The sequence below is a fragment of the Colias croceus genome, chromosome 21 (genome assembly GCF_905220415.1).
Source record: "Colias croceus chromosome 21, ilColCroc2.1".
Classification (NCBI taxonomy): Eukaryota; Metazoa; Arthropoda; class Insecta; order Lepidoptera; family Pieridae; genus Colias; species Colias croceus.
In genome coordinates this window covers 3,482,209-3,505,029 of record NC_059557.1, presented here as the reverse complement: position 1 = coordinate 3,505,029, position 22,821 = coordinate 3,482,209, and the positions used below count along the sequence as shown (strand labels likewise).

The window sequence follows — 22,821 nt, the reverse complement described above, 5'->3', positions numbered from 1 at the left end:
ATAAACCTCTGTTTTAAAAATTTCAACACTTATAATAATATTAATATATAAATAAACAAACAGACACGACTTCCACAAGAACTGCATCGATCCGTGGCTACTGGAGCACCGCACGTGCCCCATGTGCAAAATGGACATACTCAAGTACTACGGCTTTGTGGTAAGCGTTCATATTTATTTGTATGAGGTTTATTCTATATTATATAATTGTTTAACTATTTAACTATTACAGCTTCACTATAAAATTGCTTTATTTATCTATTCAATATTTAATAACAGTATACATAGGTATTTAAGAATTAAAGAATGGATTATGAGAACCGTGGCAAAACTTCGATGGAAAAAAAGATTGTAATAATCCACCATAATGATCCACCGATTTTTTTTCCAAGTGTTTTTTTTTTTATGAAACTATGATAAATTCGGACCACCAATAACAGAAGCTAGTCAATCCAAACTTTCATAAAAAATCTAGTTGTAATGTTCGCTCAAATAAACATACAATGCAATATATGTAGAATATTATATCCCTTTATTATGTTTTAAATATTTTTTAAATTTAAATAATACAGCGCATTTGATTATAAATTTCGGTGACAAAGGTATTAAATCTAAAATTTATTTACACGCTTCTATATAATCAGGCGGAAAGACACGAAAGGGCGCGACAAATAGTGATTGCTCCAATTCTTCAATATTACGACGAAATATACTTTTATCCTTCTGCACGGAGGTCCTTATACAGTACGTATGAAATACTAGTCACTCGCCCTGGCTCTGCCTGGGTTTACACAGGAAAATTTATTTTCGATTGGTGTAAGAATTTTCGAAATTGGTAAAGTATTTTTGATTTTGTCAATTGAAAACGACTTTATAAGTAGGCTATTGAATTGTAAGAAGCACAAAAATAGTTTTTACATTTCGTTTTAATTTGTTTTCACACGTATAGCTATTTTATACGTACTGTATTACTGAAATGTGTGGTGTGTATTAGATGTCATGCTTTATAAACAAGGGTCGAGTTACACACATGAAATTTTCTTATTTCATCGTACAGTTTGTTTTAAATCCATCAAAAGCCTTAGATTCTAAGGCTATGTGATAATCACATAATCACACTGCCACGCATCACGCACAATGGACCTACGCGCGTATGTGCGGGTTGTTTTACGCATTCACGCGCGTAGTAGCGTTTTGTCTATACTCATTTTATACAAAGTGAACTCTTCCAAAGTCACGCACTCTGCTTGCCTCCGCTTTTATTCGCGTAATTTGTAAGTAAGTTTAATTATTAAGTCAACTTAATGAACGTGTGTGGATTTTTTAATGCGTTATGTCGTGGGCAACGTTAAAACACGCATTCACGTATACGTTGTACGCTGCGTAGTGCGTTGTGTATGCGGTGGTTAATAATTAATTACTTTTTTGTATAGCTATACTGTTAATTTTGTTTTTTTGGACCACCTCCTTGGTACAATGGTTGACGCGTGAGCGTAGAACCGAGGAGTCCTGGGTTCAATTCCCGGTGGAGAAGAAGAAAAAAAAATGTCTCGGTCTGGCAGGACACAGAAGGCTGATCATCTACTTGTCTCTAAAGAAATTCGATCAGTGAAACAGATGTATAATGCATCTGCCCCGTACTATACACATGGGACTTCACTTTTTTTATACTGTTAATTTTTGTCTACTTTAAAAAATGGGATTTGATTAAATTCGTGTGGTGCAGTTCACGGGCAGCCAGGAGAGCATCCTGCAGCTGGACGTGGAGGAGGCGCGCAGCCGCGCTCTGTCGCCCGCGCTGTCGCCCGCGCGCACAAGGCATCCGCTCACTTTGGTGCGTGCTATACTCACTTACATTTTGCTTTTGAAATGAAACTTCTTGAGAGTAATTTAAATTAAAAATTTCAAGGTCGCGTCATGGCAATAGCGATACGTCATGAGGTGGATATTTTGGTATCTTTGTATTTTGCTAAAAAAAGTTTCACTTCTTACATGTGTGCTGGACATACACGCTTTTTTATTGTTAAGCTATTGCATAGCTTCTATTGCGGGCCTTGAGCGCGGGGACCGAATCGAGAAATTCCGTAACGAAAAACCTCACGCTCCCCACTCCGACGGGCTCGGAGGTGTGGCTTGAAGGCATGCTATGCAATAGCTTTACCGCGGCAGTCCCCGAGTGCCACACGTCTTTTTGTTTAAATAATGTATTTGTGTTAAATTGTCAATATTACGTTGTGCAGTTGTCGAGCGACAGCGGGTTCGCTGCGTCGGCGCGCGGGGGCGGCGACAGCGCGCGCAGCAGCCGCGCCGCATCGCCCGACCAGCTCGTGCGCAGAGACGACTTGCAACACGGGTAACTAACTAACTAGTGCACTCATGTGTCGGTCACACTTGTCGGCGACAGCGCGTAGCAGAAGCAGATATACCCTATAGACTTCCTGGATAAATGGGCTATCTAACAGTGAAAGAATTTTTCAAATCGGCCCATTAGTTTCCGAGATAAACACGTTCAAATAAACCAACAAACAATATAACAAAATGTTCAACTTTATATGCACAGAATATCATAATCACTGTAACATATCACTAACATGTTTCTAAATAAAAAATCATGTAATTTCTTCATAGGTATACGCTTTTTCTTTTTCCAGACCCGATAATGAGGATTCACCAAGCGAGCAGAACGAGGACTGTTCGCCCGAAGAGAGCTCCGGCTCGGGCCCCAGCGACTGATGCCGCAGCTCTCCCCCCTCCGTGCCAAATACCCCCCAGGGATGTCCCCCCTAGGATAACCACGCTAGGATATCGTCCCTAGGAAACAATCACGCTAGGATATTCCTCTAGGATGCCTGCCCCTGGGATTATGCTAGGATATCTACCCTAGGACAATCCTCTATAGGATGTCCTTTGTCCACCCTAGAATTCCCGCTTGGATTTCCTGCTCAGGATGCTTGAAACATCGTGGAACCTTCGTTAAGATATCTGGGATACCCGAGGAATAAAATACATATCCTCGGGATAACAGGCGCTAGAATATCAAGGAAGTGTTCTGACTGCAGAGGATGCGAAATTATCCACCATTATGAATGAGATGGGATAAAGAAGATATCTTTGAAAGATAAGAGAAGAGATCCTAAGATATGAGGATATGAATCCTAAACTGGGATTTTTATAATGGGAAGTTTGAAACAGTGCAAGATAAGTGTCGATAAAGAGTTGTAAATATATGGACCAATTAGCACATCGCGATTTGATGAGTTTTATAATAATTTACTAACAACAGTTTGAAGTGAATTGTGGATTTTTTCGTTCGCCTTAGCTAACGTCAGTGACCAAAATATGACCATGTTATAGGGGTGTTTATCAAAGTATGGAAAAAGGCGAGTTTTATCTACAAACCTAATGTCTGGGTTGCATCCTTTAGCCTATTTTTCTTCTTTGTTAGATATAAGTACTAAAACTAGAATTATATGTTGCTATATTGTTGACTCGAACTATAATAAGGGTAATTAACAGCTTATAGATAATGTAGACGAGGTAAATTGATGTAACATATAATTTTGGTATTAGACAATTCATTCGGAAGCAGCTCATTGTAAAATAGTTAAAAAAATCTGATTTATTCACATGATTATAAATTTCATTACTCTGTGCTTTTTGAGATAGTTTTCATTAATATTTGAAAAAGTGTCAACATTTTTTTGTATTCAATATTGTCACAGGAAAATGAACTTTATTTTCATAGACAAATGTATCAGATTTCTTTAAAGTATTGTGTATAAGCTGCAACTGTCTCGCCCCTTACCATTGGTCAGTATTAGCGCTAGTGTTTCCTTGTGTTCATTTATCACTAAGCTAAGGAAAAATACTCAAAAAAGGCAAAAAAAAACAATCTTCCAGTGATAAGAAAGAATGGTGGACAAGTGATATTTTTTTAATGGACTATTTAGCATAGACTAGTTATATACACCGCGATTCCGCCTAGTCAACAAATTTCATGGTACAATGGATCGAATAATAAATTTCTTTGTTATTATGCTTTTTAATGAACTTTTCTACTAAATATTTGTTGACACGACTTTTTATATCATCTTTTTGAAAATCAATTGAGTTTTTAGTATTGCTTTAATAAGAGTAGTGTTGAGAAATATTCAGCAGAGTTGTTGATCCATTGTCTTACAATCGAGCCGTCGAAATTGTACTTAATCCCATTTGGTTGATCTCATCATTGTATCCAAACATTTACAATCGAACGAGTGACACGGTTGTGTTGGCCCTTCCCGCTTGTTATATCAATATTGTCATATTATTATTATAAGATGTCCGTCCATAGTATAATTCTATAACACTATTATTCTAACGTTTGCGTAATATTTTTCCTTAACGTTTTCATAGTCCGCTAGTTATTTTAAACTTATTTGTGTTGAACTTTCTAGAAATTCTTTAATAAATACGAATCGGGCCAAGCAACCAGCCGGATCAGTTGGTCTAGGTAACAGCGGTAGACTGCAAAATTCGTGGCTCTAAATAATTTAGTAAATAAATTCTAGTCTGAACTTGGAATTTCATCGCTTTCTAATCGTTTCGTATTATTATCTTTTGGTACGTGGAATTCAACCAAAGCATCGGTACGAAAGCGATGTCATTCGTGTTATTTTTAAGTAAAAATATATTAAGTTTCGTAAGTGAGCATTTAAGTTATTACTTACTGTACTTCTAAGGTACTTATTATTGAAAATCCATTGGATTTTATATTAACAAGGAGACTGGTATGTACTTTACGGTAACAGCAGTTATGGTGTAAAAGTTATATATGTATTTACATTCCCCTCATAAATATTCTAATGTACTCTTCGTGTGTACACCAAGTGTTAAAATAAAAACCAATACAGTATTGATATTTGTGTTTCATTTAATACCTTGTCCATACCTAACATGATGAATCATACATGAGAAAATCTAACTGAACAAAAATCAATAAAAAATACGAATGAAATCTTTGTATGTTTAGTTTCACCTCTTTTTCCAAAATCAATCAATGCAATGCAAGAAATAAGTGTTCTTTCTTTCTTCCAATGTATAACGGAGTATGAACCCTAAGCATACCATTTTTATTTAGAAAAATTAAATAGTGACAATGCGATAGTTTCCAAAGTATTAACAGAAATAACAACTTCACACAACAATTACCTACCTAAAAATAGCGAATTTTAAAATACTAAGACGCAAAAATACAGATCGAATAAGCGTCCATGCGGCCAGTGTTCTCTGTATAAACCTACACATTGACGCTCTGTTTCGCTTAACACTGCCCATTCTTAATGCAGAGTGATGCGCTAGCAAGATTGTCTATAATATTATATCTACCTACTTGCTCACTTATTCTGTTTGATGCGTAGATACACGATCAATTATCAAAATATTACGGGCGGCAAATTTCATTAGCGTTTGCGCAGTATTTAAAAAAAAGTAAACGAGTAATAAAAGGCGCGACAGTAGCCATGCGCAATAACTTCAATTTCACTTAGCGCTACAGTTACGTGCCGCCTAATATATTGGCCTGCACATCTTAAATGTACAGAATTAGTTCTTTTATATTTTGCCCACTATATGGGCATAATAATATACTTCAATAACCCATTGATCCCCAAGCGGCACGATCGGTCCACGACACAATAGATTTTCTATTGTGTCTGTGATTCCGGGGCCTGAGTTAATAATACGCTCTATAAGCTTTTATCTATATTCATTGTTGAGATAAAATGACAAGTTTTTACTGCAGGTACTACTGATAATAATTTCATTTATCATAAAATGAGGTACGGTTAATATGTGATAAGAAAATAAAACTCTTATTGGTATAAATTCATACTTTATTAAACATAAAAAATTAAAAAACACCAACTACACGGTATTGTAGTGCAGTTAGATCATATTGATAAATTAGAAGATACTGATTTTCCTTAAAATAAAATAGTAGTGTCTTTATTTCGATTTCCACACATTTCTCACAAAACAATATTTAAATCAACGATTAAAAACACTTTCACTATTATTTGTGTTTACAATTTTTTTCTATTAATCAATTTCAACCTAATTAGCTATTTCACAGCACAAATGTATTTAAATATATTTTTAAGCAGGACTGAGGGCTTAGGATTAGTTCTTGCAGTAGCAAGTTAAATATGTGTTGATTATATAAATAGAATTAACTAAAATTTTCCTATGCACATCCATTCTTGTGTATGAACTTGATATAAGAACACGTAGAGCTAGCGCGCATGAGCAACTTTTGTCTCGGCAACTATTTTGTCTCTCCCATCAACTCCATGGGCTAGTAAGAAAGTGCGCGCACGTAGCGACGCAACTCCCCATAGAGTTGATGGGAGAGACAAAATAGTTGCGGAGACAAAAGTTGCTCATGCGCGCTAGCTCTTAAAGATGAAACATTACAATAAAATTAGAACCGTTGTTCTTACCAAATTATTTTGAAGGTCATTTTTAATAGTATAAATTAATAATTATAATATTTTCATATTATACATATTTTATTGATACAAAAGTTGATGCACTTAACGGTTACAAATTGAAATATCGTAGTTACTTTTTTATACATAAAATACATATTACACACACGGTTTTATCAAAATATTTATAGCAGACATTTTTAACAATAACAAAATAACCATACATACTACATTTTTTATTCAAAGGTGGGTAAAACGACTTATCCCCAAAAATTATTGCCTACAACACAACATATCGAGATTTAATTTAGTAATTATTTAAATATTTACAAAACAATGTATTATAATTATTTGGGTAGTTATTTGTCCCAGAGGCCAGCTTCTTTCATTTTAGCTTGGAAGTATTTTTCCAACGTATTCGCGCATCTGGAAACAAAAAATACGATTATATAAAAATGATTAAAAAAGGCCGTGTAACACGTGCCGAACACGTGTCAGAAGTGAAACTTCTTTGGCAAGATACAAAGACCAAAATCTTTGCCTACTCCATGATGTTAGGTGACTTTATTGCCATGACGCAACCTTGAAATTTTACTGTCAACGCCGGCTTTAGTTTGACTTTAAAAAGAAAGGTATGCAGATTTCTTATTAAACCCCTTTAGTTCATCAAAAATAGATCAAACCATCAAAAAGTAGATTTGAAAAACATTTACCATTTTGCCATTTACTTCATTATCTAATATATAAAAATCAATGCCACTTTTCGTTGTAATTCCATAACTCGAGAACGGCTGAACCGATTTCGATAATTCTTTTTTTATTATATTCCTTGAAGTACGAGGATGGTTCTTATGTAGAGAAAACGTTAATATGTACCACGGGCGAAGCCGGGGCGGACCGCTAGTGAAATATAAAAATTCCAATAGTAATTAATTCATCAGCATAATATCATAAACATTTGATTCATCGATCGTATTCGAGAAGAAGCAATTAAATTGTAATTGTATATAATATGGGAAATACCAATATTTAATTTTTATTTTATTGTGATGAATATATAATTATTACTAGCCGTGCCTCGCGGCTTTGGGTCTTAGCGATAAACTTTTGAATAGGACTCGTAGATCCCTAACATAAGCATGTTTAGCCACACAAACTCAAACATTTATTTATTAAATTAGACTTATTCTAGAAGCACTTTTGAGTCGTCATTACATATTTTTAACATTTACCACCGATTCAGAAAGCAGTATCTATGGAGAAGAACCGACAAGTAACTCCATAGTTGCTCTTTTAAACTATGTCAGTATTACAATTTAATTTTACAAAATATGTAACAGTATAATATATTATAACTAGCTATTCCCCGCGGTTCCACCCGCATTGCTCCGCTCCTGTTGGTCTTAGCGTGATGATATATAGATATAGCCTTCCTCGATAAATGGGCTATCTAACACCGAAAGAATTTTTCAAATCGGACCAGTAGTTTTCGAGATTAGCGCGTTCAAACAAACAAACAAACTCTTCAGCTTTATAATATTAATATAGATAATATGCCAAAGAACTATAAGTATAGATTACCTGTAATAATCCGTATCAGGTGAGTTATAAAGCCGGCAGTTGGTGAATATACGCGTCATGTCGGCTATGAACAGCCGCTTGGACACGTAGTAGCGCGCCTTCAGACGCTCGCCCATTGTGCGCAGGTCTGCAAATGCAAATAAAAGGAATTAGTTTGTTTTAACTAAGAATACTTTCTTTTTTATTTATTATCTATAAGTATTTATTTGAAATTATATACATGTGTATGTTTATCATTATCAATTTCCATAACACAAGCGAAAGCTAGTATGGAATCAGATGGTGCCGTGTGTGAAAATTGTCCTTCACAGTATTTTTATGTAACCGACTCCTTTAGATTTTGACCCACTTTAAGCGGACAGATTTAATTCAAACTTTATACATTTATCAAGAATTTAAGCGTAATTTGTTTAGTTTTTTTTAAAGTACATGCATTATTATATAGGTTTTATAAAAAAGAATTAGCCCTTCACTTGCACAACATTATGTAAGTATTTTATTCTTAACTAGGAGTTAGAATATGAATTATCTCTTCTTTCTTCTCATTAAAAAAAATTGAAACAATATACTCCAAATTAATAAGCCTTCATAAAGTAACTAACCCATGGGATATTTAATATGGTCATAGTAGTCAGGTACTTCGGTTTTGTCCACCGGCTTCAGGAAGGGCCAAGCGGCCGCGTGGTTCTTGACCTGAAATAAATATTAAATTGTAGATTAAGCTGAATTTTCATATTTTCAATGTAAAACATGTTTCGATTAAAACTTTTTTTTTTGCACATCATAATTTTCAGAAAATTATGTCCAAAAATAATGAGTTTGTAATTTGTATGTTGAATCTTAGTGTGGGGCCGGGGGTAAGTGCCAAGTGGCTGAAATTGTTGTATTGTGTGCGTGGTAGTATGTGTGTGCGTAACAAGAAGTGTAGATATTCTTCTTGTGAACGTGGCGAAAGGTAGTATGAGGGCGTGTTATATAACTTGCGTAGTGTGTTAGTATGTATATTCAGTTGCCTGTTAATTTTGTATGTTATAGTCAAACCCCGAAGCTTGGGCACTCTTAGGTTGACTGGTCAAACTTCAGGTCTGGCATAATGATTTTTTCAAAGCCCAAATAAATGTAATATTTCGCCCCTTTACTAAACAATTTTCGTCAGTCTTTGTAAACAAAGCCCGTTTTGTAAAGTTCACAGCTAAAGCTGAGGCGTCTTATGCGCGTGCGATGCCTATGCTGCGTTCGCCTACGTCCACACTTACGCCCGAGACTGCTGCTGACTTTAGTCAAAGGGTGAAATTCAAATGTGTTTCCATGGTTGCCCGTTTTGCCAAACCTAAGATAAAGGCTGGTTGCAGAGCTTGACCGACCATCAGTGCGTACGTCAGTCGCGCTTGTCATATGTATGGAAATTGATAAAACCGTTCATAGCTAGACCGACCATACGCACGCGTATTGTCATGCGCATTAGTGTCATAGTCATACACATTGTTGATGCGTATCGTCAGGACCGACGGTACGCACTGACGGTCGGTCAAGCTCTGCAACCAGCCTAATATGCGTAGCGTGTGAGTGTGTATGTTCTGTTGCGTGTTAATTTTGTGTGTATGTGTGTGCATACCGCGTGCAGCATGTTCCTAAGCGGAGCTGGGTCTGCGTCGTGCGCCGGCTCGGGCGCGGCTCGCGGTGCTCTGTAGCCCGCCTCACGTAACCCCGCCACCGCTTCTATGGGGATACTGCGCACCTGTACACACGTCACACTTTATTACATAGAAAAAAAAATCCCTATGTACGTGTACATCCATACTAATATTATAAATGCGAAAGTAACTCTGTCTGTCTGTCTGTTACTCAATCACGCCTTAACTACTGAACCAATTTGCATGAAATTTGGTATGGAGATATTTTGATACCCGAGATGGGACATAGGCTTTTTATTGCGAAATATGTACCACGGGCGAAGCCGGGGCGGATCGCTAGTAGTATATAGAGAGAAGTAGGCCAACTCCGGGCGTTTTTAAGAAAGTAAAAAAGATACTTTTATTTCCAGAAAAAAGTACACACTACATACACAAGACGAATACACAAAATAAAACAAGAAAGAAAGTGTCGTAATAGATAAAATTAGATATCATGCTTGCCGAGAACATCGTAATGTGTGTGCACTGCATTTCCAGAAAAGGGTCTTGACTCAGCTTTCTGCCATAGTCGCAGCAAGCTGCGACTAAAGCGCTGGTATTCTGTCAAGACCGATTTGAGAGTGTGCTTTCGACTTTTTACAACCTATCACAATTATTTTGGTCAGGACAAGAATGAATTGATACACATTTTTATTATTTAAGACAGCTGGGCAGCTGTCTTAAGTTTAATTCTAAGAGAAACCTGATTAAAACAATTTATCAAATGATAATAACACACCCCCACATCTACACACATTACATATTGAAGTCGTATACATAATTATATTATACATTGATTATAATATCATATAAAAATCTTACCCCCTCTTTGAAACATGTTAAGCCAGGATGTATCTTTCGCACCTCTTTCTGTCGCATATCAATCAATTTCTTAACGATCTGTAAAACAAAATACGATTATCTTTTTGTACCGAAGAGCAAAATGCACTGAGCTAAGTATAAAAACCGGAAAAGTTAACACTATTTCTTAATGCTGCTTCAAGTTATTTAGAATACCTTATTACAACACATATCTTTAATTTTTTCTTAAATTATCAGTCATAAATAAAACAACAAATAATACAAATAACGATTCTCATGCATTTTACATCTTAATATATATAAATCTCGTGTCACAATGTTTGTCCTCAATGGACTCCTAAACCACTTAATTTATATTTTATATATTAAATATAAATTATAATAAATTTCGCACACCATGTGCAGTTCGATCCAACTTGAGAGATAGGATAGTTTAAACATGTAGGTACCACGGGCGAAGCCGGGGCGGACCACTAGTTTATATATAAATTATATTTTAGTATATACAAATTATTAGTACATATATACAAATTATCTTACCTCTTTCTGTCTGCGTATAACAGACGTGAACTTAGTATACACTATTCTTGGATTAAGTTCGCAATGCATTAGCGTCGCTCCTTCGTAATCCTTAATATAACCTTGGTACATAGCTCGGGGTAGCTTTATATCCTTACTGAAACCTTGCTTCTTGAAATACCCTACAAAAATTTGTTAGATATAGAGTAGAAATATAATGTCATGTATGCCAAAACCTAATCTAATGAACTATGATTATAAGGTATTTTTTTTAATCAATTTTCATAATCGAGCGTAGTTTAAAACAATGTCTTCATCTCCTTATGGGACCTGCAATTGCTTCTCAATTTGCTCACGTAATTTAAGAGATTTCTTTATTATTTAAGTTTCTATCTATGACTTATTATAACCATTCAAATTAATATGTCCATGTTTAATCATGTAACATTTTCACTCGAATATATCAACTACCCACATAAATTCTTACAAGTTTATAAACATTTTCTCATCTACCCTCAAAAAAACCACTTACCAATAGCGAATTCGTCGGCAAAAGTGAGAAAATGCAGTATATTATTACGAATGTGATAATCCTTGAGGTGGTTCATGAGGTGTGTGCCGTATCCCTTCACTTGCTCGTTCGATGTCACTGCGCAGAATACTATCTCACTGAAACCCTAGAAATAAAAATAATAATAAATTAGCTTATTTTTGATAATAATTACTTTATCAGAATGAAAAAAGAAAGTGAAACTTCTTGTTAAGGTCGCGTCATGGCAATATAGTCACGTCATGGAGTAAGGTTACGATTTTGGTATCTTTGAATCTTCGTAAAGAAGTTTCACTTCTGACACGTGTGCTCGGCACACACGCTCCTTTTTTAAATACATAGTCTTACAGAAGTGTTTTACATTTTCAAATAAATTACTTTTTAAATAAAAATAATAATTGAATACCTGAGAATGAAAAGTCCTAAAGCAAATGCCACCAATCGGTCGTCCTTCTTTGATAAGAGCTAATGTTTTGTGTTTTCTGAAAAAAATATTAGATGTAATTTTCTTATTTTTTTAGTCATTAAAATCTTAAATTAATATCGTAACTTAGTAGAGTAAAAAGGGTTTTTTTATAAAGTAAATAAATTATAAAGTATGCAATTTTCTTGCATTTATTTATATATTAGCCAGTATTTCGCGGTAATTATTTATGTAAATAGTTATAATAGTAAAATATACTCACGGGTCAAAAACCAGTTGTGAAATGTATTCCTTAGTCATTTCTGGGAGCTGATGCGAGAAGACGTTGTGGAGACCTGCATTGCATAATATTTAATAATTTTCATAATGCTTAAAAATTAACTTTTCCTAAATCATAAGTCGTAGGTTTACTTTAGAATATAACCCCGATTCGCTGACTGTTCTATGATAAAATTACAACCGATCGCCATTATGTTTGAGGTCCTAGCCGAAAATGTTTAAGATGTAAGTATATAAATAATTACTAGCTGTGCACCGCGGTTTCACCCGCGTGGCTCCGCTCCTGTTGGTCTTAGCGTGATAATATATAGCCTATATTACTCGTGGATAATGTAGCTTTCGAATGGTGAAATAATTTTTAAAATCGGTCCAGTAGTTTATGAGCCTATTCATTACAATCAAACAAACAAACAAAGTTTTCCTCTTTATAATATTAGTGTAGATTTAAATAAAAATGTAATAAATATATTTGATCTCGAAGTTCAAACTACATACTTTGTACAAAATAATACAAAATATCCTACCTATAAGCCACAACATGGTCTGTTTATTGACGGGTCCAGTGAGCGAGTTACCGATAACATGGAACTCTATGAGCTTCCTCTGCTCTTCGAGTTTGGCGGCTTCATCCCGAGGCGCTTGCATTTGAAACAATGCCTGTAAAAAAAAACAATTAATTATTTTTGATAACAATGCCTACAAATAAAAAAATTGTTTATTTCTCAAAAACTCTCAAACTTGTAAGTTTTTTTTTAAGAAAATAAATGATTGTGTAATGTGTATCCATCTATTTAAAAACGAAATAATGTTATCTTATTTATTTATACCACTTAACCCACCCCATGTAATTTCTAACTAATAACTATGTTGAGTCACATACCAAAATTCTTGTTTTTTATTTGAATTAATTAATATAGAAAAATACAGATAGATACGAATACAATAACAAGAAATAACTTACTAAAGTTTGTGGTCCTGTACAAATAGTAAATCAAGAGATTTATCTGGATTTTTCATTGAGATAATGTTAAGATAGCCTAGATAGATATTATGATTAATCTCAGATATTGTACACAGCATTCATTGATACTTGTTCTTAAAGTATAAGACTTGACTTCGAGATATAAAGGGCATTGAAACTTTCTGGCATATCAAACCCGCCGCCATTTTGATTTTTTTTCGAAATCGCGGCGCACGATTAAAGTGGTATGTATGGATAGAGGATACATAGACAAACAAAAAATGTCTAATAACATAGTACCCTAAAGCGTCACATTACCGAGATATTTGGAGGTAAATATCAGTTTATTGGAAGAAAGTAGGTAGATTCATTACATAAAAACATACATACATTACATAAAAATGTAAGTAATGTAATGAATACCTACTTTCTTCCTGTAATAATAATAATCTACCTGGGAGTGATTATTTGGAGATAATATTATGCATATAGACACGTAATAAGTCTATTTTTAGTGTTTGTCGTACTCATAAGTGAATATTTACCTCCAAATATCTCGGTAATGTGACGCTTTAGGGTACTATGTTATGAGACATTTTTTGTTCGTCTATGTGTCCTCTATCCATACATACCACTTTAATCGTGCGCCGCGATTTTGAAAAAAAATAAAAATGGCGGCGGGTCGATATGCCAGCGTCCATACAAAAAGTTTCAAACCCCTTTATGTCAGGAATTAATAAATAAACTGGTTTTCCAATAAAGGCTCTGTTTTTCTTTCTGTTTCTGTGAAGTTAAAATTTCATTTTGAGGCAATTTTGGCACAATTTTAGTTTATATACTATATAATATAGAAAAGGAGCGCAGAATGCTATTTTTTTAAATAATGTGTAAAAATAAATCCAATCAATATGGTTGTAGTGAATTTAACACTCACACATAAACATTTAGTTTAGTTTATGATGTTGGTCAAATTTTGAGCACTGGGCAACTACTAGAATACAATATGTTGTAGACATTTATGACATTTGTAGACATTTTATGAATAAAAAATGAAAAATCGATGTGTGTCACTCGGGGACTGCCGCGGTAAAGCTATTGCATGCTATGCCTTCAAGCCACACCTCCGCCCGTCGGAGTGGGGAGCGTGAGGTTTTTTCGTTACGGAATTTCTCTATTCGGTCCCGCGCTCAAGGCCCGCGATAGAAGCTATGCAATAGCATCAAAATAAAATGACAAACACACATTGGATATCACACAACTGCTTATTACATACAGCATGGGTCTTCTGTAGGTATGCTAGGTGCATACATATAGATTATAATACTCACATCAGGTCCACACATATAGTTAGGATCGGATATCGTAGCCACGATTTCGGCTACCGTCCTCTCGCTGACGTCATCACTCTCTTCCAATCTCCTTCTCTTGCCAGAAGAGATCTCCGAACGTGACTCCGCGCTACGCTTTAGATTCTCTTGTTTTATGCAACCTATAAGTTTATAGAAGAATTTATAGAGAACATAAAAAATAGCACACAACTTAAGTATCAACATGTGTTAATTGGCTTACTTTGCAGTTTTCGGATTTTTTAAATTTTTAATAATATGTTAATGCCTCAGGCCCCGGAATCACAGACACAATAGAAAATCTATTGTGTCGTGGTCTCATCGGGCAGCTCGGTAGTCAATGGGTTAAATTCAATAATATGCTATTCTCTTATGGGAGAGTCTTTAGGGCAATGGTTGGTTCGATATCCTTTTACAATTTATTTCTGTTGCTTTTTACCTTTAGAAAACAACTAGACTTTGATAGTTGCTTTTTGCGTCTTTGTTAGTTGCGTACTTAGACGCATACAATAACAATTCATTAAATCTAATACCTTACCAATACTTAAAATTACCGTGCAAAATTTCATGCAACCCGACCAAACAGTTAATATATTATTGAAGTGAAACTTCTTTATCGGGGTTGGAAAAAAATTTAGTGTAACATTTTTTCGTTACGCGTGACATTTTTCCGTTACGCGCCGTCTTTTTCTTATACCACACGTATTTCTGTAAAGTTGCACAAAGTAAATTATTTTTTGAAAAATAAGGTCATAAAGAAGTTTCACTTCTTACGTGTGTACACTAGTACACGCACACATTTTTTATTTATTAAAGCAATCAAAATACCTGACGACAGCGACACAGTGGTGAAGCCGTCTTTGCTCTCCCCCGTCGCGGTAACACGTTCGAATTCACCGCGCTTACCAGCTGATAACAAAAATGTTCTACTGAGGGACATTTGCTGTTATGAAACACTAGCGGTTCGCCCCGGCTTCGCTCGTGGTACACATATATTATCTTAGCCTATATATTGCCCATAGCACTTAGGGATCAATGGTGAAAGAATTTTTGAAATTGGTCTAGTAATTCTTGAGATTAGCGCGTGCTTTATATTATTAGTTTAAGGGCTTTAAAATGTAACGTGCAGAAATTTTGCATTTGACTAAACCAAGTGTGATACTAAAATATAATATGTTACCTATAGAAAAGACTGTATTTTTGTTAAATCACAATACTATAAACCATCCATCAACATTAGGTACATAAATCTCTAAAAAATATAATTTATTTATTTATTATGGCTCATTAGCAGTTGTACATCGATGAATTCACATAAAAAAATACACAAAAAATATATAACATGATCTACAACCAATAAAAAATGAGCACTGCATGCACTAAAAAAAATACATTACAACACATTCAATACATTTCAAAATAATCAGTTAATAAATTATAAATAATAAGTTTATAACAAAATATTTTACTTATAACTTACGTGTCTTATCTAAAATAGTCTGTAGATGGTTGGGCGGCATTTGCTTAAAGTCCGGATCCCATATAGGCGAGTTGGCGCTGAATATCTCCTCCTCGAGCAGACCAAGGAAACGTGGGAAGTGGTTCAATACTAGTACCTGCGAAAGAAAAGTTTTGGTCTTAGATCAGACAAAAGGAATAAAAATAATAAAATAATAAATATTTATTTTACAAGAAACAGGTACAGCATTATGTTCAGACCCTGACCTTCGAACTAGTGGTAAAATGTGTTTAAAGGAAAGTCTTTTTGATTTTCTTCTTTCTTACAGAATTAAAAACTAACGATAAAAATGTATTGAATAAAAATATTATAGTTAATATGTGTAAAAGGAACTAGGAGGTCATATTAGTTACTCAATGATGCAAAAACTGAATGGTATTTGAACCGACCAGTTTCAATTGATCCCGTTGATTTTGAAAAAAAAAACAAAACAAATTCTGTATTATATATGCTCAGATCATAAAAACTGTATTAAATAGGTCGATTGGTTCCCGAGGAAGGTTTAAGTAATAAATTTGATAGATAGATATATAGAAAACACTTTATTGTACAATGCACACAAAAACAAAATTTACTAAATAAATGTACAATTTGGCGGCCTTATCGCTTCAAAGCGATTTCTTCCAGGCAACCTTGGGACATAGAATCAAATAATATTTTACAAAAACAAAGGAGAAATGAGCAGTATAGGAATACAAATATTAGAATATTATTAAATATTAAATTTGTTAAGTTTTAGACAAAGCGGGCGATGCCGCGGGCGGAAAGCTAGTTAATAATACAACTCACTCTCTTCTCAGGCGGCATCCTGTCTCTCTCCGAGTGACACTTGTCCATCAGCTGACGGCAGACTGATTTGAAAACTGCTCTTAATAACGTTCGTCCGAAGACAAGCGATGTGTCGTAGTGCGGCAGAGAGTCACAGAATGCCGGCACGTGACAGAATACCAGCCATCTGTACGAAAAATGTTTATTTTATTATTAATCATAATATATTATTAATCAAAATACATAGTATAAAAAAGTCGCTTTCTCTGTCCCTATATGCCTATGTACGCTTCAATCTTTAAAACTATGCAACGGATTTTGATGCTGTTTTGACAATAGATAGTGATTCAAGAAGGTTTTAGTATAATATAATCTATTAGGTTTTAGTCAAAGCGAGCAAAGCCGGGGGCGAAAAGCTAGTTGAGAATAAAATATGATAATTACTTGATGGCATGACTGTGTAACTGAATTACTTCATAATTTTTCTAGATATTCTATTAAGTTTTTGGAAGCATAATCTAAGAAAATTCCCATGGGAGGAGATTTTACACTATAATGTATTGAATTTGTAGGCGTAATTAAATCCTGCACATTTGGAGGTTTTATTAGGATAATTAATGAATGGTTTTTACCTGGTGTAATTGATTTGATATGCAGATATATCTTCGGGATTTGAAACTTGCTGAAAAAAAAACATGTCAATTTATATAATAGAAAAATACAGATAATTTTAATACATTTTTTTTCAATTGCTTTTATTTAGTACAAAGCTACTCTATTGATATCTACAACCAAACATTTTTAGTTTACTTTCAAATTTCTATCATAGTAATATCCAATTAGTAAAAATTATAATACCAGTTTCCTAACGCTAGGAGTTTCAAAATTCCAATGATTGAAGCAATGCAGGAACATCTTCGCCAAGTCGTACATGGTCTGCCACTCCCTCTGCGGCAGGGTGTTGAACTTGTACAGCACAAAGTTGGTGATTGCCCGCGCTATGGACGGCTTCTCGAACGGCGGCTGGCCGAGCGGACCATCTATTTGTGGCTCGGAACGCGTGAGGATGCATTTTCTTAAGAGCTGTAAGGTTTAGGATGCATTAACTTCACCTACATTTAAGATTGTGGTATGTTGTAATAAATAATTAATAAAATAGTTGTCAAAAGATTTAGTTATATCTTAGAAACATATCCCCAGTTTGTTAAAACAGAAACCGTAAAAAATATGTAGTCATGAAAGAAAAAAATCTCTTTTTTACGAAAATCGTGCACAATTATGTACACACTATTTAGCTGAAAAAATTGTAATCACATTGCTCATCAAAATTAATCATTGGGACATAATCCATGGTTCAATTTTATTACCTTCATAAAATGTATGAATTTTATTTTGAACTAGCTTCCGCCCGCGACTCCGTCCGCGCGGATGTTGGTCTTCGCGTGGATGGTTTATTTCTCCATTTTGAGTAGGTACTGACAATAAAATCTTTTAAATATCTATTGGACCCAATTCCCAAATACGGCTAGGCCTATAATAATACGCAACGTGTGTTCGCGGTTCTACGGAACAACGTCTATGGATAAAACTGAAAAATTAAGATTAATTTTTTTCTACGTATTTTTCCAGGATAAAAAGTATCCTATTTTACGCCCAGGATAATAAGGTATAATAATACCAAGTTTCATCGAAATCGAACCGCTAGTTTTCACGTGATGCCTTCACATACAGACAGACAGACAGACAGACAGACAGACAGACAGACAGACAGACAGACAGACAAAAATTTTTTTAATCACATATTTGGGTTTCGTATCGATCCAGTAACACCCCCTGCTATTTATTTTTTCAATATTTTCAATGTACAGAATTGACCCTTCTACAGATTTATTATATGTATAGATTTAATTAACCCATTGAGCCCCAAGCGGCCCGATCGGTCCCAGACACAATAGATTTTCTATTCTATTATTATTTCTATTGTGTCTGTGGTTCCGGGGCCTAAGTTATTAAGGAGATTCAATCTCATTTTAATAAATAAATAAAGATAAAGCCATTTCATACCTTAAACAAAAAGTAATACACTCTCTTTGTATCTTGGTCATCCTCTCTATGCATTGACATAAATATATTCTCCACATCCACTACAGCTGCTAACAGCCTATTGATTTCCGCTCCTGACAGTCCTTGTAGTTGGGTCACATGTTTCTCTGTAAAGAAATGTTATGGCTATCATAAAAGTGGATATAGGTTTGTAAGTACTTTTATTAAGATTGGTGAATTGGAAGTCGTAACTACACATTTAAAATTATTTCTTACTAGCGGTTTCGCAATAAAAAGTAGCCTATGTCCTTTCTCCCAAATTGGTTCAGTAGTTTAGGCGTGATTAAGTAACAGACAGACAGACAGAGTTACTTTCGCATTTATAATTTTAGTATCGATATTGCAAATTTAGTGATAATTATTAAAAGTAGTTTATATCCCACATGTTTTATCTATCAACTACTTGCCCCAGTAAACCTTGTTCTGCCCTACTGATCCTTTTTTGTGTTATCTCTCCATTAGTAGTTTTTCCAAGTAACAATTAATTATTTTTAGTCATGATCATTAACAGAAACCTTTCTTTGAAAACAATCAATCTTCTCTACCAATTAATTTCAAAATTATAAATGTTGTGATCAGCGTACCTAATATATGGTTGCAATTCCGGCAAGGGTCTGTGAAGCTGGCCAGCGGTTGGTTATCTGTCCTCGTGTTGGGTCTGGCTGTCTGTTGCGCCACTGGAGTCTTCCACCCATTGCAATTACATTCTGGTGTCTGTATAAAGTTGAATTATAATATTATAATTAATTTGTTTTATAGATGTTTGAAAAATGTTTATGTTGCTGAATTTAAAGGGGCAATATGAATATTTATAAGAAGCAAGATTACATGATTTCTTAGTAATAACAAGAAAAATTGAAAAAGTGTCATTCATTAATTAAGAATTTTGAATTGAAGAATTTAAGTGTTTCTCTAATAATTACATTCTAATAAAACTATTTAGACAATACATATACTTAATGCTTAATATACTTCATTTTTACCTGACAAGCAGAATAAATGGCCAATTTCAGTAATTTTTTATTATGCGGCCAGTTGTACACTTGCAGCTTTCTTTGCTGAATCCGCTGCAAGTTTGATTGTCTGGACGCCTGTCCCTCGCTGCTTGCGGGTGTAGCTGCATTGCTTGACGATCCATCGTCAGCGTTTGCACTAGACGAGGCTAAACCAGAGTATATTATCAATCAATTTATTACTAAACTTTACAATTATTTTATAATTATTATTCATACACAAACATAAGAATCGTATTCAGGGTAAGTTAAGATTAAAAGTGTTGTTAAAAAGTTGTTTATTTACCTTCATGAGCGTGTGTTTGAGAATCAGCATCAGAACCGATCGCTATGGCATTTATGTCATCTGTCATTGGCGTGGTCATTTTAGTGCAAATCCCTCAGTTTTGCCTATTTTAAGCTTCTAGTAACACGCATTAGTAATATTGTATGATTAATTGTAAGTATAATAACACAAATGTAGTTTTAGAGAGATCTAAGGAAGTAAATACAAAAAAATAGACGCAATGCACCACAACGTTACGATTGAAACGTCAATGTCAATGTCAATTTTTTTTCGAATGAGTTTAGATAATTTTGGCATCAAGGCTTTTCGATGTGATAATTACTTTAATTTGTGAAATAAAAATGGAAACGTTGTTCTTGACATTTTTTGTCTTTTAAGATATATTTTGGATCGGGAGACAAATTTAAATTTATGAAAATGAATTTTATATTTCATCAAAACAGGTAGATGCATAATGAATCACTAGTGAATCACTAATATTTTTAACCGACTTCAAAAAAAAGGAGGAGGTTATCAATTCGGCCGGTATGTTTTTTTTATATATGTACACCGTTTACTCCGAGGTTTCTGAACGGATTTATGTGATTCTTTTTTTGTTCGATGCGGGATGGTGTCGAATTGGTCCCATAAAAATTTTATTCGGATAGGCCCAGTAGTTTTTATTTTATGAGCATTTTTGTCTGTAATAATAAAATTGTAAACGTTGCAAGTGCAAGTTTGAAGTCGATTGTTTTTAACACAGTTATTGTTTATTGTAACTTAGAAACTACAATATACATAAATACATATACCTAATAGACTAATAACCCGCTTGGTCCATACTCCATACCAATATCTAAATACCAATATCCATATAAAACAGTTGCTTTGGCTTTCCTTTTATGTGTTTTAACCAAGAAGCTTATATCTAATACACTGGAGATTGCACTATGAACATTAACTTGTCACAAGAAAACATGACCTTGAATGACGCCTGTATGTTTTTTTATCCCTTTCACACCTAACTTGGCAAGTTACACATTTACCTTTTTTGCTAGTCGTATGAGATATGGCTTTACAAAGTTAGTACATTATAGGTATTAAATAATATTTAACATACCTACATTATTGCCTAAGTATAATTATTATTATATAAGTGTTATAGGATGATAACAATAACAATTCAAAACAAATATAGAAATTTAAGAAGTTGCTGATATCTTCAAAAAATAGCAGTGTACTGTGTACATGTGTAGGGTAATCTCTGGAAGTTTATTAAGATGAATACTTTTTAATTACCCATTATAATTAACTTTACCTTTAAATTTTATTAGGAAGTTTTTTTGGTTATTTACTAAGCCTAAGTGTATCCGTTTTCGGTGGCTCCATCAATGAAAGAGTGAACCGATTCCTGTTTTCAGACTATTCCAGCAAAATTACTTTTACAACAACCAACAACCACGTCATAAATTGCGATCGTAAAAAGTTTTAGTAGAAAGCGTATCTAGGATATTGGAAAAGGAGTTAGCTTCAAAGAGTATAGTAACCGCTATAGTTAGCTTCAAAGGTCTCGTGTAATAAGTCCTGGCTGAAACAAATGACAGCTTCATAATATGAAACTTTCTAAAGTTTAGTAAAAATAACTAGGACTTTATATTATACTGACTTTGTATTGAATAAGGATCGGAAGAAATACCTTACCATACTACAATTTAGTGTGGTAAGGTATTTCTTATTAAAGCATGTTACAAAAACATAATATACCTAATATCACATAAGTACATATAAATTTTAAAAAAATACTACATACCTATCTATTATAATGAATAATTATTATATTCGTTGTATAAATGAAAATATTCACATTAATGCTGTGTAACCAATTTAAACAAAACATAATATGTATGTAAAAATATATGGCTTTATTCTTCTTAATTGCATCTTGCGAAAAATAAATTCCAATTGACTGCGTTTCAATGCCTCATGAAATTGAATAATTCTGGTTTTACGATATCCGAAATCGTTGGAATGAATGAAACTCGAAATCACATTAACTACAAGAACAATTCCTTTACAACGACATACCTATATTTTAAAACAGAATTACAAAAGTTAAAATATATTTTTATTTTTTATTTATTTATTCAATTAAAATTCACGTGTTATAAATATTCCAACTAAGCTCCTCCGAAACGGCTTAACCAATTTTTATGGCTTTTTGTGTCACCTACCGAATAGAAAGGTGTGAGACAGGGGCGTAAACTATTTCATCGTTTATATTACAGATAGAAAGAGACTGAATAATCTATTTAGATTTAATTCATTTTTTAAGGAACGACTAGTTCTCCGCCGGCGTCTTTTACCGGCCATTCTAAGGAAATTCCTAGGGGAATTCAATGTTTCACCGTGATAAAAGATAGCCCCTATCATTCTCTGGCCAACTTACTATCTCCAGATACAAAAATCGTTACTTGAAATAGCTTTGTTGCGACATGAAAGAAAGATACCAAAATAAACACACTTTCGCATTT

At 34.1% G+C, this 22,821-nt stretch overlaps 2 protein-coding genes across 5 annotated transcripts in view; one reads left to right on the top strand and one right to left on the bottom strand.

The window, feature by feature from the left end:
• LOC123701408 (protein goliath-like) overlaps window positions 1-4,898 on the top strand; it is a 95,311-nt gene extending 90,413 nt beyond the window's left edge. For 2 of the 4 annotated variants that reach the window (XM_045648870.1, XM_045648868.1), the window contains exons 9-13: window positions 64-160; window positions 645-744; window positions 1,727-1,834; window positions 2,241-2,353; window positions 2,652-4,898. In XM_045648870.1, the coding sequence (XP_045504826.1) occupies window positions 64-160; window positions 645-744; window positions 1,727-1,834; window positions 2,241-2,353; window positions 2,652-2,660 (427 nt within the window). In that variant the 3' untranslated portion in view covers window positions 2,661-4,898. The remainder of the gene's footprint in view (window positions 1-63; window positions 161-644; window positions 745-1,726; window positions 1,835-2,240; window positions 2,354-2,651) is intronic. The other 2 variants (XM_045648869.1, XM_045648871.1) reach the window with 1 other exon arrangement.
• Window positions 4,899-6,367: 1,469 nt separating this feature from the next.
• On the bottom strand, window positions 6,368-20,554 carry LOC123701401 (histone acetyltransferase KAT2A). The gene is made up of 20 exons (XM_045648859.1): window positions 20,312-20,554; window positions 19,996-20,174; window positions 19,597-19,726; window positions 18,974-19,119; window positions 17,768-17,992; window positions 17,542-17,591; window positions 16,931-17,096; window positions 16,103-16,238; window positions 15,451-15,531; window positions 14,605-14,765; window positions 12,840-12,972; window positions 12,299-12,371; window positions 12,019-12,094; window positions 11,595-11,739; window positions 11,084-11,244; window positions 10,544-10,621; window positions 9,664-9,786; window positions 8,651-8,741; window positions 8,049-8,175; window positions 6,368-6,893 (listed from the first exon to the last, which is right to left on the bottom strand). The coding sequence occupies exons 1-20, from the start codon at window positions 20,388-20,390 to the stop codon at window positions 6,827-6,829; spliced, it is 2,427 nt and encodes an 808-aa protein (XP_045504815.1). The 5' UTR covers window positions 20,391-20,554; the 3' UTR covers window positions 6,368-6,826.
• Window positions 20,555-22,821: the final 2,267 nt, after the last annotated feature.